Consider the following 21,647-nt stretch of genomic DNA (forward strand, 5'->3'; position numbering starts at 1 on the left):
TTGGCTGGTATTCCTTTGCTCAGATCAACACTGTCCAAGGAGCCTTGCTGAGGTTTCCTTATTGCCAGTCCTCAGGTTTTGGCTGGTTTTCCTTTGCTCAGGAGATCAACACTGTCCAAGGAGCCTTGCTGGGGTTTCTTTATTGCCAGTCCTCAGGTTTTGGCTGGTATTCCTTTGCTCAGGAAATCAACTCTGTCCAAGGAGCCTTGCTGAGGTTTCCTTATTGCCAATCCTCAGGTTTTGGCTGGTTTTCCTTTGCTCAGGAGATCAACACTGTCCAAGGAGCCTTGCTGAGGTTTCTTTATTGCCAGTGCTTGCAGCAGCAGAAGCATTTGGTAGGTGCAGAGCTCAGGCAATGAAGCCTTTTGGAAATGTTATCCCTCTGAGCTTGTCTGTGTACACCAAAAAGGCAAACCCCTGTTTTTCTGCCTTTCTTTTTTTCTGATTTCAAGTAAAACGATTTCTAGTAAATTTCCAACACAGAAGAATTCAAGTAAATTTCCAACACAGAAGAAATGTACAAGATTTTTCCCTGGAGGTCCTGAGGAATATCCCATGTTTGAATCAAAAAAGCAGAAGTCCAAATTCTTCAGTGCTAGGAACTGGAAACTTCTTTGACTTCTGTGGAGCTCTGGTTTGTATTGTTCAGCAGCCTTCCCTACCATCATTTTAATATGGTGAAGAGATAAAAAGACACTTTAAGCTCATAGTTCAAGGCAAAGTCTCTCCCTAACCTCCAAAACAAATTAAAACCAGGTGCAATTTTTCCAACTATTTTCCTCCAGCACAGAGGTGGGATAAAGAATTTCCCTTTTTTAAATTTGTGTTCTGCTTTAGTGTAGCACCTATTAAAAATACCTTGCCTATAATGTTAGGGATGGAAGACTGTAAAGGCAATAAAAATCTGCTGAGTGTGAAAACACAATTACTATACACTTTGCTGGTGAGTTATGGTATCCCACATTCAGGTTACATAAATAAGGAGCACCAGATTATGTCATGGTTACTAAATTAAGTGTACTTGAGTCTATGGTAATTTTTCCACTCAAGTTTTCTGTATCAAAAGCTTGTTTTGATACTTTTGCTAAAAAGCTCTTGACATTTTAATGCATGAAGGCACCATCCCTATGAATCACTCAAATCACTCATGCCTTCTGCAGGTTTTTTTTCCTCTAGCCAATGCTCAAAAAAACCCTATACTCAGTCTGATGTCCTCTCTCCTTGAAATGTAACTGCCCCCCTCATGGCAGCCTGGAGCAGCATTTCTGTGCCAAACTCTTGCAGGGAAATGGAAAGAAGGAGTAATTTCTAAATCAGCAAGGGGAACTGGCCAGACAGAATGCAATTGTCCAACATTGCAGCTTGGCCCTTGTTCACAGCTATCTAAGACTTTTTGGCCTGACTTCAAAGCTGAGCCCACCAATTCAGTGCAAATTCTAGTTGCTCAGCCTGTCTGAAAATCTGGACATTACTGAGTTCAAGTGGCCAGGGCTTGGTTTGTAATGAAGCACTGAGAAGACACCAACAAGGGGCTCATGACTGGGGGGACAGGCTCATTACAAAGAATTATCATTATTACCACCACCTTCTGTAACACCAGGGAGATCCTGGGAGGTCTCTGCTAACCAGGACCCTATTTTCTTACCAAGTAGGACCACAGTGTGAGGGCTCTCATGGTCTTGGGGAAAATCTGGGGAAAGGAGATTAAATAAACCCTTTTGAAAGCTAGGAACTTGGGCACGGCAAAAATGAGAAATGTTTCCTCAGTTTCCTGTGAATAATGAACACTGTGACGTGTTGTGACTGTGACATGGTGCAATATGGCTGTGATGTGCTGTGATGTGACAGTTGTAGCCTTCCGTGGGCAACAGCACAAAAAAAAAAAAAAAAAAAAAAAAAAAATCCCATCCTAGGGGTATCCAGCTCGAGAGTAGCTGGGGAAATTCCCAGTCCTGATGCTTCTCCTCCTTTCCACAGCACTCCGGATTGCCTGGAGGAGCAGGGCTTTGTTATTGAGGATGTTGTATTCACTCAGCTTCACCAGTTTGTCAAAATTTTCAGGGGAGTAGATTAGCCTAATGAGGTAATAGGGTGAGCAGTTGTTCTCCAGATTTACTTTGCCTTCTTCCAGCTCTGAGTGAGAGCGCCTGACCCCTGCAGAGAAAGACAAAAACCATCAGGGTCAGCTGAATCAGGAGCACAAAAGAGCTGGTGTTGGAGGGGATGAATCTACTTGGCAGAACACACTGTTAAACACAGCCTCTAGGAAAGACTGCACCCCTCCACACCTTGGAAAAGCCATTCCTGGTCAGCTTTCCCAGACACTCCTCCTTCCCCCTCCTGCCAAAGCTCAGATCTGCAAATCCCTCAGCAGGGCTGGCAGGGATTTCCCCTTTCCCCCTCACCTTGCCTCTGCAGTCATTTCTGGGCAGCGTGTCCCTGCTTCCACAGCTTTTCCCAAACCTTCAGACAAGCCTGGAACACCTTCCAAAATCCATGCTCAGATCTTGATTAAAATGACAAGAGCATCCCTGCCAGCTTGAGCAAAGGGACACCCTGGTACTCCCAAGGAGGCTGTGACACTAACCAGGACTGACTGCCTGTTGCAGAGGGAAGAGGAACAGAGCACCCCACACCAGCCTCTCATTCTGCAGTTCCACTTCTCAGGCTTGGATTAACCCAAGCCCTTGGATTTACCATTTTCCATCCTCCATGTTGAGTCAATCATTTTGTCCCCTCCACCAGGAGGTTCAGCAGCCCCATACTTATTCTTCTACAAATTTTCAGAAGTTACTTTTTTTTTTTCTCTTTTTTTTACCTGTCTTCTTGCATTCTGAACCAAATATGCCCAAACCACAGATGTATTGTGAGATACCTGTCAGCGGGGCTACAAGCAGACTGCTGAGATACTGCTCGTGATATCTACCAGAATAAAAAATTACACATGAACTTTGCTTGAGACGTAGCAAGGTTAATCCAGCCTAGTGGTTTCTGGGCAGTGTGACCACAGGCTGTCACCAGAAGTGGTTGTATTAAAAATGTCCAAGTGTTGCTTCATTGTGCCTCCCAGTATTCAGAGAGAAATGTTATTTGTGCTATCCACATACAGCTGCATCTGTCTCAGGTCACAGTCTATGGCTGTGAATGGGCACTTCTTTCCCTTTTCTAGAATTTAAACAGTTCAAAGCAGAAAAATTAAATACCAACATTCCACAAGGTGTCTTTCAACCATCTAGAAATGAAAAGCTCCACATGAAATGTGAAATCCATGCAAGGAGGTTGCCAAGGTCCCTCCTCCCCCAACCACCCACACCAGTTGCTGGCTGTCAGCTTGACTGATGAATCACTGGGAGACGTGCAGGTGAGCTTCACACCTCATGAATTTGGGCCTGGAGCACTGAGAAGCTGCAGGAGTTGCTTTGCTCTGCATAATCTCATCCATCTTTCATTCAGAGAGATTCTAAACCACCCATCTGTTTTACCTGCCAGCTCAGTGGCCTTATCTCACTGCATATTGACATTTGGACCATCTCTAGACTCCACCTAACAAACCCTGTTTCCCTCTACTAGAGTATCCAAAGGTGATTTTGTTGGTGTATCTCTTACTGTACATATTCTCTGAGCATAAGGAACATCACAGCAGAAAAGGAGCTTTACTTAACCCGTTTTGCCACTGTTCATAACTTTCCCCAAAACGTTGCCTCAGATTCACACATTTTGCTGAGATCCCAGAACCACAATATAATTTTGGGTAAAGCTGAAAGGAGACTGAAGGCTCTGTCTGCTGTGCTGAGCAGTAGCAAGGGAGAGCAGTAGTCGCCCATAGCCTGGGAACTCAAAGGTTCTCTCTGAAAAAATTCAGGTCTATTGCTGTAAGAGCTCCAGAGGGGCTGAGGTTATGGCTCAGGCACCAGGGGTACCAACAACCAGGGGTACCCCCCACAGCATTCTCCTGAAAAAGCTGTCAGGCCACAGCTTGGACAGGAGCACCCTGTGCTGGGTTAAGAACTGGCTGGAGGGCCGGGCCCAGAGACTGGTGCTGAACGGGGCTGATCCAGTTGGCGGCCGCTCACTAGTGGTGTCCCCCAGGGATCAGTGTTGGGCCCAGTGTTGTTTAATGTCTTTATAGATGATTTAGATGAGGGGACTGAGTCCATCATCAGCAAATTTGCAGATGACACCAAGCTGGCGGGGAGTGTGGATCAGCTGGAAGGCAGGAGGGCTCTGCAGAGGGACCTGGACAGGTTGGAGAGTTGGGCTGATTCCAACGGGATGAGGTTCAACACAACAACCCCATGGGGAGCTCCAGGCTGGGCACAGAGTGGCAGAAAGGGAGCTGGGAGTCTGGATTGCCAGGAAGCTGAACAGGAGCCAGCAGTGTGCCCAGGTGGCCAAGAAGGCCAATGGCATCCTGGGCTGGCTCAGGAACAGTGTGGCCAGCAGGTCCAGGGAAGGGATTCTGCCCCTGTGCTCAGCCCTGGGGAGGCCACAGCTTGAGTCCTGTGTCCAGTTCTGGGCCCCTCAGCTCAGGAAGGAGATTGAGGTGCTGGAGCAGGTCCAGAGAAGAGCAAGGAGGCTGGGAAGGGATCCAGCACAAGTCCTGTGAGGAAGGGCTGAGGGAGCTGGGGGTGTTGAGGCTGGAGAAGAGGAGGCTCAGGGGAGACCTCATCACTCTCTACAACTCCCTGAAAGGAGGTTGGAGCCAGGGGGGGGTTGGGCTCTTTTCCCAGGCAACTCTCAGCAAGACAAGAGGGCACAAGAGGTCTCAAGTTGTGCCAGGGGAGGTTTAGGTTGGACATTAGAAAGAATTTCTTTACGGAGAGGGTGGTCAGACATTGGAATGGGCTGCCCGGTGAGGTGGTAGATTCTCCATCCCTGGAGATATTTCAAAAGAGCCTGGATGTGGCACTCAGTGCCATGGGCTGGGAACTGCAGCGGGAGTGGATCAAGGGTTGGACTTGATGATCTCTGAGGTCCCTTCCAACCCGGATAATTCTATGAATCTATGATTCTGAGATGCCACCTGGCTGATTTTTGGAGAGCATCCCACAAGCTGTTGGGAAGCCACACTCTATACTGAGGCCCTCTTGTTTGAACTTGGCCCTTGCTGCTTCATGCCTGCATTAAAAGACAGCAGCTGAAGGCAGCTCCCAATGCCCAGGGCTTGCTGGACCTCCAAGCAGAGCCAACCCAGTTCCATATGTCCCCCCAGCAAAGCCATGTCTGCTGCTGAAGTCCCTGGAGAAAGGCAGGAAGGACAGGAGCTGTCTTACTTGGGAAAATGAGGGTCTTGCTGGCTGTTATTCATATGCACAGGGCTGGCAAAACCTGTGTGCAAAGCTCTTTAGCAAGTAGAGGACAAGGCCCTTCTCTGTGAGTAACCCCACAGACTAACAGAGCTTTTCATAGAATCATAGAATCATAGAATCCTAGAGGTTGGAAGGGACCTTGAAAGATCATCTAGTCCAACCCCCCCTGCCAGAGCAGGGCCCCCTAGAGTACATCGCCTAGGAACGTGTCCAGGGGGGTTTTGAATGTCTCCAGTGAAGGAGACTCCACAACCCCCCTGGGCAGCCTGTTCCAGGGCTCCGTCACCCTTACAGTAAAAAAATTTTTTCTGATATTCAACTTGAACCTCCTATGCTCCAATTTACACCCATTACCCCTTGTCCTATCACTGGTCACCACTGAGAAAAGCCTAACTCCATCTCCCTGACACTCACCCCTTACATATTTGAAAACATTGATGAGGTCACCCCTCAGTCTCCTTTTCTCCAAACTAAAGAGACCCAGCTCCCTCAGCCTTTCCTCATAAGGGAGATGTTCCACTCCCTTAATCATCTCAGTAGCTCTGCGCTGGACTCTTTCAAGCACTTCCCTGTCCTTCTTGAACTGAGGGGCCCAGAACTGGACACAATACTCCAGGTGTGGCCTCACCAATGCAGAATAGAGGGGGAGGAGAACCTCTCTTGACCTACTAACCACACCCTTTCTAATGCACCCCAGGATGCCATTGGCCTTCTTGGCCACAAGGGCACATTGCTGGCTCATGGTCATCTTCTTGTCTACCAGGACCCCCAGGTCTCTTTCACCTACACTGCTCTCCAGCAGCTCAGCCCCCAACCTATCCTGGGACATCGTGTTGTTCTTCCCCAAATGCAAAACTCTACACTTCCCCTTGTTGAATTTCATCATGTTTCTCCCTGCCCAACTCTCCAGCCTCTCTAAGTCTCTCTGAATGGCAGCACAGACTTCTGGTGTGTCAGCCACTCCTCCCAGCTTAGTGTCATCAGCAAACTTGCTGAGGGTACATTCTATACCCTCATCCAAGTCGTTGATGAAGATATTGAACAACACCGGTCCCAGTACCGACCCCTGAGGGACTCCACTAGTCACACACCTCCAACCAGATTCTGCCCCATTGACTACAACTCTCTGACTCCTTCCTTTCAACCAGTTCCTGATCCACCTCACTACCTGATCACCAAACCCATACTTGATCAACTTATCTACAAGGATGCTGTGAGAGACGGTGTCAAATGCTTTACTGAAATCAAGATAAACCACATCTACCGCTCTTCCATCATCTATCCACCTAGTAATTTCCTCATAGAAGGCTATGAGGTTAGTCAAACATGATTTACCCTTGATAAAACCATGCTGACTGCTCTTGATGACCCCCATGTCCTTGATATGCCTGGAGATAGTGACAAGAACAAGTTGTTCCATCACCTTTCCAGGGATGGAGGTGAGGCTGACCGGTCTATAGTTACCCGGGTCCTCCTTCTTGCCCTTCTTGTAGACTGGAGTGACATTTGCCATCCTCCAGTCCTCAGGCACCTCTCCTGTTACCCATGACTTACTGAAGATGATGGAGAGTGGCCTAGCAATGACCTCCGCCAGCTCCCTCAGCACCCTTGGATGCATTCCATCTGGACCCATCGACTTATGGATGTCCAGATTACTCAGCTGATCCCTAACCCAATCCTCATCTACTATGTCAAACTCCTCATCTATCTTGACTACTTCTGGGGCTAAATCAATCTGGGGCTCATGCGGAAACCCTGCAGGAGTAAAGACAGAGGCAAAGAAGGCGTTCAGCACCTCTGCCTTCTTTATATCCTCTGTCACCAGGGCTCCCAGCTCATTCCTTAGTGGGCCAATATTGCCTCTAGTGTTAGTTTTGCTAGCTATGTATTTGAAAAAGCCCTTTCTATTATCCTTAACCTGACTTGCAAGGTTAAGTTCCAAGGAGGCCTTAGCTTTCCTAATTGCCTCCCTGCATTTTCTGGCAGCTCTTTCTAATTCTTTTGTTGTCTTTTGTTGAAGGAATTGAGCTTCTCCCAGAATGCTTGTACCAACACTGCCCTAATAAGTAGCCCAAGGAAGGACAGTCAGTAACTTCTGTGCTTCTTGCCCTTACACCAACTAAACATTGCATTCCCTCCACCTCCTATTTATTTTTCTGAATATGTTCACAACTAAATTACCTCACCCAGCTGTTAGTAGCCATGTGCCTGTTCCTTTGGGTCTGGCTCATGGGCCACAATCATCATTATAATTATTGCTGAGACTTGCTAATTCTCTTCACCTAGATGGTTGGTTGGCACCAAGCTATGAGAGTATGGAGGCAGCAACCAATGTTGCTTACTGCTGGATCCTAAACTGCCAGGGGGAAGGGGAGGGAGGAAACAGTTGCCATGTTTTCTTGGGCTCTTCTAGATTGAGGAGGAATTCTGGCCCTATCTTTTCCCCAGCATTTTACCATTGCATATCCTGCCCTCTCCACTACACCTTGCAGTGTGAGTTGGGGCTTAAAGCCACAGCTTGTTCTTCCTCAGCATCACTGAGCCTGCTGTGGTTTGCTCACCTGCCTCTTGAGCAGAGCCATGGACCTGCCCCAAAGCTCTGTCACATCCTGGCTGACTGGATAAGAGAGGTGGTTCCACCCTGTACCCAGGGATCACAATCCTGGGTTTGCTTAGAAGCTTGACATGATGAGGTGAACAGGAGAAGAGTTAACACCTCCCCTGCCATGGTGGGAACCCTAAGCTGAATGCAGCAACTTAAACCTGGCCTGACAGATACCTGGGCATCTTCATTCACTGGCTGATGGAAGAGGAAAATATAGTTACATGACCACAGTGGTAGACAGGACTACCTCACTGAAAGGCTGTGCCCTCACTTAAAATTATTACCACAAAAAACAAATGAGATCCTTGCTGCATAAAGACAAATGACCTGAATGCAACTAAAAAGTATAGGGTTTTTTTGACTGTACTTACCAGGCTCCTTGAATTCCTTAAAGGTGTCATTGACCAGGGGGAAATGGATGACTATGGGTGCTCTGGGGTCCTCTGCATCCGAAAACACGTAGCATTCCTTTGGGTTCTTCTCATCTTCTTTACTCAGCTCCACTTTGGGGAATGGGATTTTTTGTATCTTGCAGTATTTGTAGGTCATCTCTAATTGCTGTGGACACAGAATGTCATTGCCTTAAAGCCAACACTAAGACAAGAATAAGGTATCATAGAAATACTGTGGCAACTGGATTCAGTCCCTAGAACCACTCTGCAATGACTGTGCAGGTGAAAGTAGCCTTAGAATAACCTCCCTTTCTGCCATGGCTCACCACAAGTCAGAAGGTGTTTCTTACCACCCCATAATGTTTTTTCCAGCTAGAGGGAATGACCAAAAGCCACGCTTGAGTTTGTCATGGGGACAAAGCAGGAGAGCCCAAGGTCATGTCTCCAGCAACCAATTGTTACTGTGATTCCCTGGGGATCTTAGGAGACATTCACTGCAACCCCCTCCAGGAAAAAAAAAAAAAAAAAAAAAAAAAAAAAAGAAAAAAAAGAGCCTAATAGTTTCTATAGCCCTGGTCCTGGGGGGAGTTCTTTCCTTCTCCAAGATATGGTCACTAGTTTGCTCATGAGTATATGATCAAGATTTGGACAGAGCTACTGACTTGTAAATTTTACACTTGCATATTCTGTCCTGTTGGCCAATCCCTATTCCTGCTGATCACCAAAATAAACCAAAACCAAAAATACCAAATAAACCAAAACCAAAAAAACCAAATGAGGGGAAGGGGAAATAATTTTCCTGACCACGTGGACCCACAGAAGCCCTGAAAGATGTGATCAAAACTATATAAGCATGATACCTGCAACACAACCAACAACAGTTTCCAACATCCTTTGAGAACACCAACAAATTCCATTTCCTCCCAAGCTGACCTTTCTAATGTGAGGATCCCTACCATGCCTTCACCCACCAGTGGTTTTGGAGCCACTGGTTATTGTGTGATTTGAACATCAGATCTGAATTTGGCCACTCCACACCACAGCTTCCCAAGTGTGAAGTTCACAAGAAGAGTTTTACCAGGGCTACAGGGAGCAGATGATGATGATGAGGATGATAATCTCACCTTGAATGCATCACCCAAACCATAATCAAGGGAGATGATGACATCTACATTCCTCTCTGGCTTGAAAAGTGCTGCACCACTGGTGTTGATGAAATAGCCAACATCTATCAGGCAAAGATATTTCTGCAGTGGTGTCAGATCGTTAGGAAAACCATCCAGCACAGTGTCTGAAAAACATTTTGCATAGAGTTAGTGGTCCATTGGGCAGTAATTCTCTCTGTGCTAGGTGTTCAATGCAGCCCCTTGGTTGCCCTCAGGACCAGACTCACCCCCCTCCCACAAACGTGGCCTCAGGGGCCCCCAAACTGCACATCTGTGCACATCTGGCCTGGTACCACACTCCCCTGGCACACTCCCAAAGGCAGTGAGTGGGAGGACTGGGGAGACACAGAATCCACTGGCCTCGTGGCTGCCCTGGGGGTTGATTTTTCACAGAATGCAGATTTTAGCCCTTTTTTTTTTTTTTTTTTTGGTTTGTTTTTTAACTGCAAGAACTGGGAAAAATGCAAAAAAAAAACCCCAGTGTGACAGTGCAAGCAACAAATCTAATGAATGCAGTACAGCACTGCATTTGCTCATTTCTAGTTTTGCATTTTCAGGATTAGACTCCTCCCTAGGGTGAAAAATCTGACTTCAGCCTCCTTTTGGTGATCTCTCACAGAAATTATCTTAGCCATGCTGCAAAAAATACACCACATCATGCACATAGCATGCCCTATCAACATCTTAAAATATTGCTTGAATTAAATAAACCTCAAGTTAGTGCAAAAACAAGCCAAAAGGGGATCATGCAAAGGCAAGCTGAGATCTAAAGCCAGTTTTTCTAGTAGCAAGGTACCATTTCAAGTCCCATCAACTAAGAAAGATTTTTCCATGGCTTTAAATATCAACATTGTGTTTTAAGAGAGTTCCTCAAGTTCACTAAGTGAGGTAGCAAAGCCCAAAGCAGATCTCTTGGGCTTTAAATCATTTGTGCTTGGGTATTTTAAGAAACCATTTATCACAGAAATACTGCAGGTAAGTTCCAGTATTTCTCTTCTTTGGATCTCTCTGCCTCCCTTGGCCTCATTCTGTAGTGTTGATTTAAATAGTGTAGAATAACTCTAGCTTGTTCCATAGCCTGGAATTTTTGACAGCAGCTTGAGTAATAACTCCTATTTTTTCCATTCCCTCACTCTCAGGTCCTTTACAAAATTATTTGCTTATTTTAGCATTCATAGGTGCTGGGAATTGACAGATTCTGCTGTAATAAGAGGACATTTGCTTCCACTCTTTATAGTTTCACTCTTTATAGTTTCAATTGGCCTGGTGAATATTTTTTATTTGAAATTTCATTACCCCCATTTTCTTATCACAGAGATGGGACTGGGCAGCATCACATGGCTGGGTATGTGAATTAGAATTATACATTTCCTTGGGAGGTTCTCTCTTCTTCCATCCCACACTTAAAAAGGGACTGGAAGAAGCCCTGCCTCAGGAATTTCCATGGAAGCATGAACCCTACTGTAAATGCATTACACTGATTCCAGGCTATGAGTCCCCAGGTTTCTCACCAGGAAAATAAGGTTTTTCATATGCCTTTTAGGGTCACATAAACTGAGCTGTAGGGAAGAATTCAAACACAGCTCTGTCCAGGAGACTTCAGCTGTGTGAGACCACCAGCTGTGCTCACAGAGCTGGCATCTCCTCCTCTTGCTCCTAGAGATGGATCCATGCTTGGTTTTAGCTTGGTCTCAAGCAGGCAGCAAAAAGAGGATTCAAAATCTGCTAATTTTTCCCACTACAAACTTTTTTTCCTTTTTCCCACGACAGACTTCATGTTTTCCATTTACTTTGCTTTATTTGTAGAATATGGACCCTGAGGTGGCCTTTTGTGTCCCTATACTCTCTTCCTTCAAATTATCCTTGAAACTGGCTTCTCCATATTTGTCTTTACAAAACAGATAGTCAGCAAACATAAGGAAAAGTAGTTTTTCAAAATATTTACTGACTATTTCACCCTTCATCCACTTTGTGAAGCTACTTGCTTGCTCCTACTCTCACCCACCAGTCTTATGCTACTTGTTTTCTCCTTCTCTCACTTGTTTTCTCACAGCAGACTTTTAGGACACAAACTTTTTGCTTACTGAACATTTTAAAAGCACTTAGCACATTGTGGGCTCTGCCTTAATCCACAAAAAAAAAAAAAAAAACAAACAACTCCAGCATCTCTTGCCATTGTCAGCAAACCATGGAGCAATGGCAGACAGGGATAAAAAGTGTTGGAATTTGCATGAAACAGGGGAGAAAAAAATACAAGTTGTCAAAGAGAAGGATTCAGAGGAGGCAGAGCACACATTTTCTTGCTGAAGTGAGGTTAATCTTAATTAATCACCCACACTGCTACCTGCTCATAGAATAAATGAGGATGCTGGGATTTCAGGAATGTTTGAGATGCACAAAACCTCAGCTCTATCACTGTGCTATCATTTCAGTTTCACAGATTTTGAGGTAAAACTATAATAATTTTTCACTTTGCCTTCATGCAGAGCACAGGCCATAAATTGCTGTTCAATTTATACATCAAGTCTATACATTCCATTGGTTTAATATCTATACAGGCTAAACTTCTGTTGCTTTAACTTTCTTTTGCTGGACCCTGGTATTTCTGTTTCAGAAGAGCTAAGGAGAGGTCTCTGGATGGATAAATCATCAGGCAGAAATACCACACATATAGGGAACCACATGCTTGCACTCAGCTCTTTCTTCACCTGACCCACGTAATAATCTGTTATTTTATGCACCCAGGGTTAACTTTTGTTTCTTGACCTCTAGAGATTCCACCCTTTCTGAATCTGTTGACCACCTATGCAGTGGCAAACTTCCTGCAGAAGAGCATGGATTAACCCAAATTACAGATATTTTAAGGAGGTGAGAGTGGCCCATGAACTAATTCACCTGTTACACTAAAGAAACAAGCATTAGGAGCTTGTTTGGAAATCACAGCAGATTTCCAACCCCTGAGAAAATATTTCTAAATGTGAGATTTCCGAAGTCAAAAAAAAAAAAAAAAAAAAATCTGAGATGTTACCTGCAAACTGCAGCTAACTCTTTGTTGCAGTTACCTTTCCATTCAATAAATTTTTTCTGATGGATATAATCCTTATGGAATTCTAGGCCTCTCAGGAAGTTATGAGACCTTCCCAGCAGTGGTCGCGTGGTCATAATGTCCTCAAACATTTCATACAACTTCCCTGACAAGCAAGATGGAGGCTCAATGATGGGGACTTCCTCCTCAGGGGACTGTTTTTCTGAAAAAACAAACAAACAAACAAACAAAAAAATAAAGGGAAAAAAACTGAGAAAAAAAAAATTGAGAAAAAAAATCATCCATCGCTTCTCTCAGACCCCTTTAGTGCCTGGCTGCCCCTGTGTCCCTCCCCTCCCTGTTTCTCCCAGTTAGCTTGAAAACATCTGCAAACAACCATTCCCATTAAAACAAAGAGATATTTGGTTTTGTTTAAAGCAAGCACAGCTTTTGTCTTTTTCTCTTTCCAATGACACTCTGGTTTTGCACTTTTGCCTGCCAGCAGAAGACCCCTTCCCGTTTGCAGGCATGGGAAGAGTCACTTAAGAGACCATGAACATATTTTAAATCAAAACCATTTGTAACTAGAATAAACTGGGTTAAGAAATAAAAATAAATTAGATTGAAACATCACATAATGATCATTCTGATATAGCTGAAAATCATGCTGGAAGATCCACAATGAAGCAACACAGCATGCAGCAATTTAAGGAGAAAATCCTGTGGGAGAGATTATTCACAAACAGTAGCAAAAGTCTATCTTTTTTAATCCTGTCCTGAATAGGAAGCACTGTCTGGTCAAAAACAAGTGATGGTTTTGAAACTCTTACCTATATCCACCATATCTTGGGCCCATCGATCCCAGAATTCATTGGAATTTGAGGACCAGTACAAGCCATCCAGCAAATTCCTAGTAAAGATGTTTGTCCAAAGACCTGCAAGTCAAACCACATGGAAAAAATACTGCACCAGCACCACATGTTAACCATGGACTATCAGAAATACCCTTCCTATAAAACTGGCCCACATGAACTGACACAAATTAAGAAGTAGGTCCCACAGGGTGCAAGCATCATCATTTCAGTGCTCATTCTGAAAAGATCACCAGACTCAGACCATTTACTCCATAGCACAGACTAACAAAATATCAGGAATCAGTCACCCAAATGACATTTTAAAGTGTTTACTTGTGAAAGAAGGCATGGAAAAGCATGGTGAAGCCATATAAGCATATGGCCCTTCTTTAAAGCAATTTATTCTTTAATTTTATCTCAGACCCATGTTTTCCCTTTCAGGAATGTTTTATTTCTGTGGAGTTCAACTGGCCCAGTATTTAAATAGAATTGGCTCCACGTTTTCTAGGAAAAGAAAGGACTATCCTTTGTCATAAGGTACTCACAAGAGGAATAAATTCAAACTCTAGCAGACTTTACTGGGAGTGAAATGTGATTTTTGTCTCCACCAGTTTTGGTATCAAAAGCTGAAATTCTGAGAAGTATTTAAAATCTGCCTGGGCTGATGGGTTCCTCTGACAAGTTGTTTTTCCCCTTCGCCTTCAGAGACAGAACAGGTGTTGGAAGTTAAAAGGGGTTTTTTCATCCTTATGGGCAGAGCCATAGTGACAATAGTGACACTGTTCTCAACCCACAGAGCTCAGATGGTTCTCACCATCGTGGGTTGTTCTGGATGAGTGAGATTTTATTTTCAGCTCCTTCCAATTCTACCCCTGGGAATGCATTGCCCAGAAATATAGTTGGTGTGAAGTTGAAGAGCTGATGACTGCTCAGGGGAGAAAAGCTTATTATTTCCTCAACTTGCCTTGTCCCTTCTGGTTTGGTTTTGAAAACAGGGAGGGGAATAATGCTACAACTCTTCCAAATAGGGAGGATGGGAGGCAAGAAGCTTTACAAGGAGCAGAAGTGTACAAAAGGGGTAAGAAGCCCATTGAATCCTGCCCTAGAGCAGACCATCTGCCAAGGAAGGCTGTACACAGCCCAGTGCCCAGCTTGTACCATGGTTTTCATGTCATGAGTGCTTATAGTGCACCTATAAATTTACCTTCCAGATAGCAGATCCTGGATTCTGGGAGCTTCTTCACTCTCCTTCCCATGAAGAACTCACTGTCAAAATATTCTGAACGAATGGAGGCTCCATATTTTGGTATGGACACCTCATAAGGAGAGAACTCTGCCCACTCTACAAAAGAATAGACAGGCAGCATGTTTACTGGAATAAAAACAACAAAACAAAATCTTCCCCTGTGGAAAAAGCTATAAAGTTAAAATATTCCTGGATCTTGCTTGGCTCAGTAGCTCTGTACTGTAGGTAGCTTCATATTGCAAACCACGTTGTCTAATTCCATACAAACTTAGAGATATCTGCATACAAAAGGAACTGGTTTTTCACCTCAGAAAGAGTCATTGGTAGCTTCAAAAGCTTAGATTTGTGGTTTTATATCCTTTTTATACCCTTTTCTGGGATCCCAGTTGCCCCTGAATCAAGAGCACCAAACGTACAACATGCAAGTGTGATCCATCCTGCCAGGAATGACTGGTATGAAACTTCTACCAACCCAGACCTGTCAGGTGTTTTTCACCTCAGAAAATGTCATTGGTAGCTTTAAAAACTTGGATTTGTATTTTTATATCGTGATTCTGAGATCCCACTTGCCTCTAAACCAAGAGCATCAAATGTACAACATGCAAGTGTGATCCATCCTGCCAGGAATGACTGGTATGAAACTTCTACCAACCCAGACCTGTCAGATAAAACAAAGCAGCCCAGAAACACATCAGCTCTGAGCTAGAAAGTGTCACTGTGGGCCTGGCTGTGATGTTTCCTGACTCAACCTGCCCTGTACACGTGTTGCAGTTGCACAGTAGCCACAAACTTTAACAAATATAAAGTTTGTAAAAAAATAACAGGTTTTTTTTTTTCTTTTCAGTCCTGCTCATTTTAATACCTTTTGTTGAACGTAGCCTGTGTCTATTTAAAGGGTGTCACATCACACCCATCACAGCAATCAGATGCCCCTCCACTTGCATACCCTCATCAGTGGGTGTTTAGGGAAGGAATGATTACATTTCACAGCACCTCCACAAACTAGGGAAGAACCAAAGCTGTTTTATAGGTGCAGAACTGAGGCAGAAAAAGATCATATGATTTTTTCCACACTCACTCTCAGTGCCTGTGGCAAAACTAGAACTTCAGCCCAGATCTTCAGAACTGCCCTGTTCGTGCCTGAGGATGTTATCCAGTAGTTCTGCTCTTTCTAATCAACACCCAGCAGTTTGCAAAAAAGACAAATATTTTATTAAAAGATGAATACTGAGTCAGGGCAAGCAACAGATATATTCCCCTTTTATTCTCCAACAAGCAAACACCCTCCCTCCAAATGGTCCTCAGTCTCTACTGAAAGTCAGAAAAAAAAAAAATCTCTACAAATACTTGCCTCTAAATTTGAAAGTACTGAACTTTTCTTCTTTCACATTGAGAACAGCATAGAATGGCAGTGGGTTCTGGCCATACTCCAAAGCCTTGCGCTGGTCTGTGAGTTTGTACTTTCTTGGCTAATCAGAGATTTAAAAAAAAAAAAAAAAAAAAAGAAAGAAAATCACAGTAAATCTCTGGAAGAGCACAAGGCAAAAACCACTGACACAATCTACCAAGTACAGATAGACAAGAGATGTTTTACAACTCAGAGGAATATTACAACCCAGGGGAATACTACAACCCAGGGGAATACTACAACCCAGGGGAATACTACAACCCAGGGGAATATGTGAGTCCTTTAGGTTCCTGCAGGTTTCCTTTCAGGTTTCCTTCCAGGTTGCCTTTTGGATAACCAGTAACCTCTTCATTGATATCTGAGTGCTTTGATTGCCTGTGTCCCATAGATCTTTAGGCTGAGCCTAATGGTCACAGATTACTCGTGCTCCAAAGTGTCTAATTAGAAACAGACTTTAAAAGAATGGATTTGTCAGGGAGAATTGCTCAGTTCTTTGTGAAAATTTGATTATTGAAGTTGTTGGGGGTCACGGGCACCCTAGTACACAGGCACCTTCAAACCATTAGCTACCCAGGAAAATCCTGGCTGCAGTAACCACTGTCATTGTTTACAAATCACATAGGGATGCCTCAGTCCCTTTGGATTTGTTCCAGACATTACATCATGTTCTCAAAGAGTAAAGCCCTAAAACAAATGAGTGGATGCTTCCTGAATGTGTGTCAGGACCATGTACATACCTGTTCATGTAGGAACATTTCCTGAACAAGTGACCACAGAGTTGTAAAAGATGTGACATATCCTGCTCTTGCCCTTTCAGTGAGTTCCTTGTGATAATACTTCAGATGCTCTATAGACATAAGGTTGAGCTTGCATTTTGTCACTTGTTCTTTTACTGCCTTAAGTGGCCCCTCCAGAGAATTCTGTGACCAATCAGCATCCTCATAAAGGTCTGCTAGGGTCCTAAAGAGCAGAAATGTGAGAAAATAATCCATTTAGTTGGATGATTTTGGAAAATTACCATATTAACCCAGCCACTTTCATCAAAGAAGAGAATCAACTGAGATTTTGACCAAGAGCCAACAGTAAGAGTTTTACCAGGGAATTACATTCACTCTCTAACAACTTAAGGCTCTGAAAGAGATGCAGGTCTCTCACTGTGTGGAAATGAAATGTCACAGTCCTTCCAAATACAAAACTTATTTTTTATACTCACCAGGTTGAGCCAGAGGCTCCAGTGACATAGGTAATACAGTCCAAGAGATGAAGCTTCTGAAGAGCCAAGAGGTGGCCAAACATTGCTGACATTGCTCTGAGCCCTCCACCTGTTGCCATTACAGCTATTACTGGGACCTGTTCAAAACACAGGTGTTATTGTCAAAAAGTTACACACTTGCCTACCAGGAAAAATTACAGCTCCATTAATTTCCTCAGCAGATTTCACTGAAGGCAATGAATTAAGACAACGAAATTAAATCAATATTTTAGCCAGTCTTAACGAGTACCTTCTCTAAATTAACCTCCTGATACTCAGTGGGTTCATAGCAGATAATGATATGAATTTATTATAAATTTTAAAAAAGTAAAAAAGCAATAAATGTGATTAAGAATGGATTCATGGAAGTCCTGAGCAGAGTTCAGAAAAAAACACATTAAGCAAACAAACTGATACTTGGGACAGCAGCCATTCAACAGACACAATTCCAGGAAGAAAATAAATGTGCAGTTAAGTATTCAACTTGGATCTTGGCAACAAAACATACTTCAGATGGAGTTTGTTATGGAATGTTCTTTCTCCACCCTAAAATATTTTGATTTTTTGTGGAAAAAAAGTGTTCTGACAATGAAAAAAAAAGAAAAAAAAAAAAAACCAAGAAAAAAAAAAAAAAAACAAAAAAAAAAAAAACAAACAAAAAAACCAAACTAAAGCCAAAGAAGGGACTTCACAATGACCTCATGAGTATCTATGTGAAGTGAATTTCAAATACTACTGGTTTTCTATGTGGTTTGGGTTGCAGACCTCATGTCCATGTAGATCTCTTCCCAGATGAAGAACTCTTTTCAGGGCAGAGGCAACCACTCTCTTCCTTTTCAGCAAGAATTCTTGCTCTTCTTGGCACAGATCATACCCTAAGCGTACATCCAGTTTTTCTGTGCTGAAACACAAATAAATCCAGAAGCATGAGGCTGGTGTTTTAAATGTATATGGATCTATTTCCAGCATCTGCAGTCTACTAAGTATCACGAAAAATAATGATTCATTGTTCAGATTTAGAGACAGAAATGGAACTTCCAGTTTCAAATAAATCAACTGCTTTGCTTCTACAAAGGCTCTTTATTTTCTGGTGTTTCAGTGGAAGTTTTACTTCCAGCTAAGGATAGCAAATTCAAAAATATAAAGGTTTCTTTGGGTCTTTCAGTAGCTTTGTCAGATGAATCCTTTCTATTTCTCCTTCTTGTAATTTCTGAGGAAAGGGTGACTAGAACCCAGCAAGGTCTTCCACGAGGGTTTGTACCACAGATTTATACAGAAACAGTACAATGAAAACCATTTTTAAATAATTTTTTTTATTTGTTTTCTGTCTAATTATTTTACAGTGTAACATTTCACCTTCCCTCACTTGTGCTTCTTTCTATTGTTATTTCCAGAGCCACAGATTTATTTTCTTGAGTATACCCATGCAGTTTCACTCATTTTTTGTAGACTGGATATTTTGGTTATTTCAAATTCCCTTCTTCTCACTTCTGTGTCCATGTTGAAGAAGCCTTCAATCTCAGTCTTTGGGGGGTTTTTTATGCCAAAAACACTTAGAGACTGAGCTCCTCACTTTTTTAAACTCTCAGATTACTTTGGCTTGCTTCTTGGCACGACTCTTTTGCCACATGACATTGAACTTTGATCTGTCATGGTGACTCTTTAGTGGTGCCTTAACTATTCTATTTTGCCCCTAGTCTTGTGCACTCCTTGTGCCTAAATAAAGGATACTCTATTTTCAAATTCACAGTTCAAAGAGCAATAAAACCTTTAAAGAAAAAAAAAGAGGCCTCTCACCAAGCATTTAGTTGGAGGTACAGCTGCAGTGGCACATTCTGTAAACAAAGAAATGAGAGCAGCAGCATGAATGACTTGAAAAAAATGTTGAAATTCACATTTTCAGTGCCTCCTGGAATGCCCTACCTGTACCACCCTGCCTAGTTTTCTCTTTTTTTGGTTTTTTGGGGGTTTTTTTGAACTATACTGGTAAGGTGGTAAAGAGAAGGAAAGCAACTAAACACCAAACATATTCTGCAGAGAAGCAAAAAAGGCAGGAAGAGCTGAACTGGCTGGATGAATCAGCTGGGAAACAGGATTTCTTCCTGAGAGTGTAACCCCATGAACCATCCTAAGCCAGCAGCAGCATCCTATTGCCACCCTTTTATGCTAGAGGATGGAAACCAGCAGCCAGATAAAGACTGAGATGGAAACATCCTTCCAAAAAGGTACTGGAGGCAAAAGAGAGTCCCAGTGGAGGCATGAGGAATCACTAGTGGGAAAACAGACATTAATTTTCCCTTTTCTTCATGAGAAAGTTTGCTGAGAAATCCTCCTCTTCCTGCCTTTCATTTGCTGCAAGTTCTGGGAAAGGATGCTTGGCTGTTGTTAACAGATTTATCTGGCTACACAGCAGCATCCCTCCTGTTTTTAAAGCAGCTTAGAGTTTTATCTTTCCACCAGTTACCATCCTGACTGTATGCACAGAAAAATTTCAGAATTGTTCTCTGAGGGCAAGATTCAACTCATCCAACTTTAGCCACCTCCAGGCAAAAGGTAGGTACAGAGACCAAGCTTGATAAAGGGCAGTGGGGTGGCCCAGAGACTTACTGGGGGCACTGAATATTCTCCTTTAACTGCATAAGGACAGTAGAGGTTGGTCTTCCACCTGCATCCAAAACTGGCCAGGATGGATTCCAAATCATTCATTTTACTGACAGAAAGTTAATATTTCTCTAAGCAAACTAACTTTTTTGACAGAAAACTTCTATTCGCAGAGGCTTCTCGCTTAGATTTACTAAATGAAATTTGTTAAAAATGTTCTGGTGCAAAATACTGAATGTTACCTTTCTCTCCAAAAGATCATGTAAATAGTGAAGCACTTACTTGTCTCACAGGCAGGGTCACTTTGACTGTATGTCCAAGAGGGAGAAATTTCAGTGGTACTGTTAAGGTGTCACTTAAATTGCTATTCTCATCTTCCTTATCAGTAATTTTCTACAAGAGAACATAAACCACTGTTTTTTTATTCACAAAATAGAAACAATCCAGTTCTTCACTGGTTTTGGTGACACTGAAAATAAGCAACCAGTCTGAACAATGGTGTTGTACAATGCCACTTACCTGTAGCCTGACTTTCAGAACTGGCTCCCAAGCCTTCACACAATGAAAGTAGAAAATATCTGTGTCTTCTGTGGTTTTCTGTGTTCCCTCATGGGATTCAGGCACCGTAAGCACAAGATTTATACCCTCTAGGTGAAAACAGATTTGTTTAGAGAATAAACCAGGCAAAACAACCAACAAAGGTGACACACTTTCTGCTGGAGTCTGCTACAGCACAGGACCTGGTACTCTTGCTTTTGTCCCATCATTTGGAGTGCTCCAAGAGTCAACACCCTCTCTTCCTTCCACCAGCAAAGTTCACTGTGTCCAAACTTGGCAGCTCCAAGGAAAAGCCCCAGAGATCAGTGTTACAGCTGGAGGCTGCTCAGGGACTTTTCACTGAGTTCTGTTTTGTTCTCTTTAGGGCACTGAACTCCCCCTGGGTCTGTCTGGCTTTGACAATTTGGTAAGCTGGGCAATTAGAGGCTGGGCAAAGAGCAGATTGGAAACAGCCCTGAGGAGAAGGACTTAGGTGTTTATTGAGGAGATGCTCACCATGAGCCAGCAATGTGCACTGGCAGCCCAAAAAGGCAACAATAAACTGGGCTACACCAAACGAAGCATGGCCAGCAGGTCAGGGAAGGTGATTTTCCCCCTCTGCTCTGCTCTCTTGAGACCCCACCTGGAGTACTGGGTCCAGTTCTGGAGCCCCCAGTATGAGAAAGACACAGAGCTCCTGGAGCAAGTCCAGAGGAGGACTGCAAGGATAATCAGAGGCTTGGAACACCTCTCCTATAAGACAGGCTAAGAGAATTGGGGTTGTCCAGCCTGGAAAAGAGCAGGCTCTGGGGAAACCATAAAGTGGCCTTCTGGGACCTGAAAGCTGAAGAGGGACTTTTTATAGAATCATAGAATCATGGAATTGGCTGGGTTGGAAGGGACCTCAGAGATTATCAAGTCCAACCCTTGATCCACTCCCGCTGCAGTTCCCAGCCCATGGCACTGAGTGCCACATCCAGGCTCTTTTGAAATATCTCCAGGGATGGAGAATCCACCCCTTCCCTGGGCAGCCCATTCCAATGTCTGATCACCCTCTCCATAAAGAAATTCTTTCTAATGTCCAACCTAAACCTCCCCTGGCACAACCTGAGACCTCTTGTGCCCTCTTGTCTTGCTGAGAGTTGCCTGGGAAAAGAGCCCAACCCCCCCCAGGGAGTTGGAGAGAGTGATGAGGTCTCCCCTGAGCCTCCTCTTCTCCAGCCTCAACACCCCCAGCTCCCTCAGCCCTTCC

At 43.6% G+C, this 21,647-nt stretch overlaps 1 protein-coding gene across 1 annotated transcript in view; it reads right to left on the minus strand.

The window, feature by feature from the left end:
• Positions 1-491: 491 nt before the first annotated feature.
• LOC139796520 (cytosolic phospholipase A2 beta-like) overlaps positions 492-21,647 on the minus strand; it is a 36,064-nt gene continuing 14,908 nt past the window's right edge. Inside the window, exons 10-22 of the mRNA XM_071744675.1 lie at positions 20,378-20,505; positions 20,141-20,251; positions 19,055-19,092; positions 18,023-18,158; positions 17,219-17,355; positions 16,743-16,965; positions 15,949-16,066; positions 14,556-14,693; positions 13,328-13,432; positions 12,535-12,720; positions 9,431-9,597; positions 8,286-8,472; positions 492-2,154 (exon numbers count right to left, since the gene is read on the minus strand). Coding sequence (XP_071600776.1) covers positions 1,910-2,154; positions 8,286-8,472; positions 9,431-9,597; positions 12,535-12,720; positions 13,328-13,432; positions 14,556-14,693; positions 15,949-16,066; positions 16,743-16,965; positions 17,219-17,355; positions 18,023-18,158; positions 19,055-19,092; positions 20,141-20,251; positions 20,378-20,505 — 1,919 coding nt within the window. The 3' untranslated portion in view covers positions 492-1,909. The remainder of the gene's footprint in view (positions 2,155-8,285; positions 8,473-9,430; positions 9,598-12,534; positions 12,721-13,327; positions 13,433-14,555; positions 14,694-15,948; positions 16,067-16,742; positions 16,966-17,218; positions 17,356-18,022; positions 18,159-19,054; positions 19,093-20,140; positions 20,252-20,377; positions 20,506-21,647) is intronic.

Source organism: Heliangelus exortis, chromosome 5, assembly GCF_036169615.1.
Source record: "Heliangelus exortis chromosome 5, bHelExo1.hap1, whole genome shotgun sequence".
Classification (NCBI taxonomy): domain Eukaryota; kingdom Metazoa; phylum Chordata; class Aves; order Apodiformes; family Trochilidae; genus Heliangelus; species Heliangelus exortis.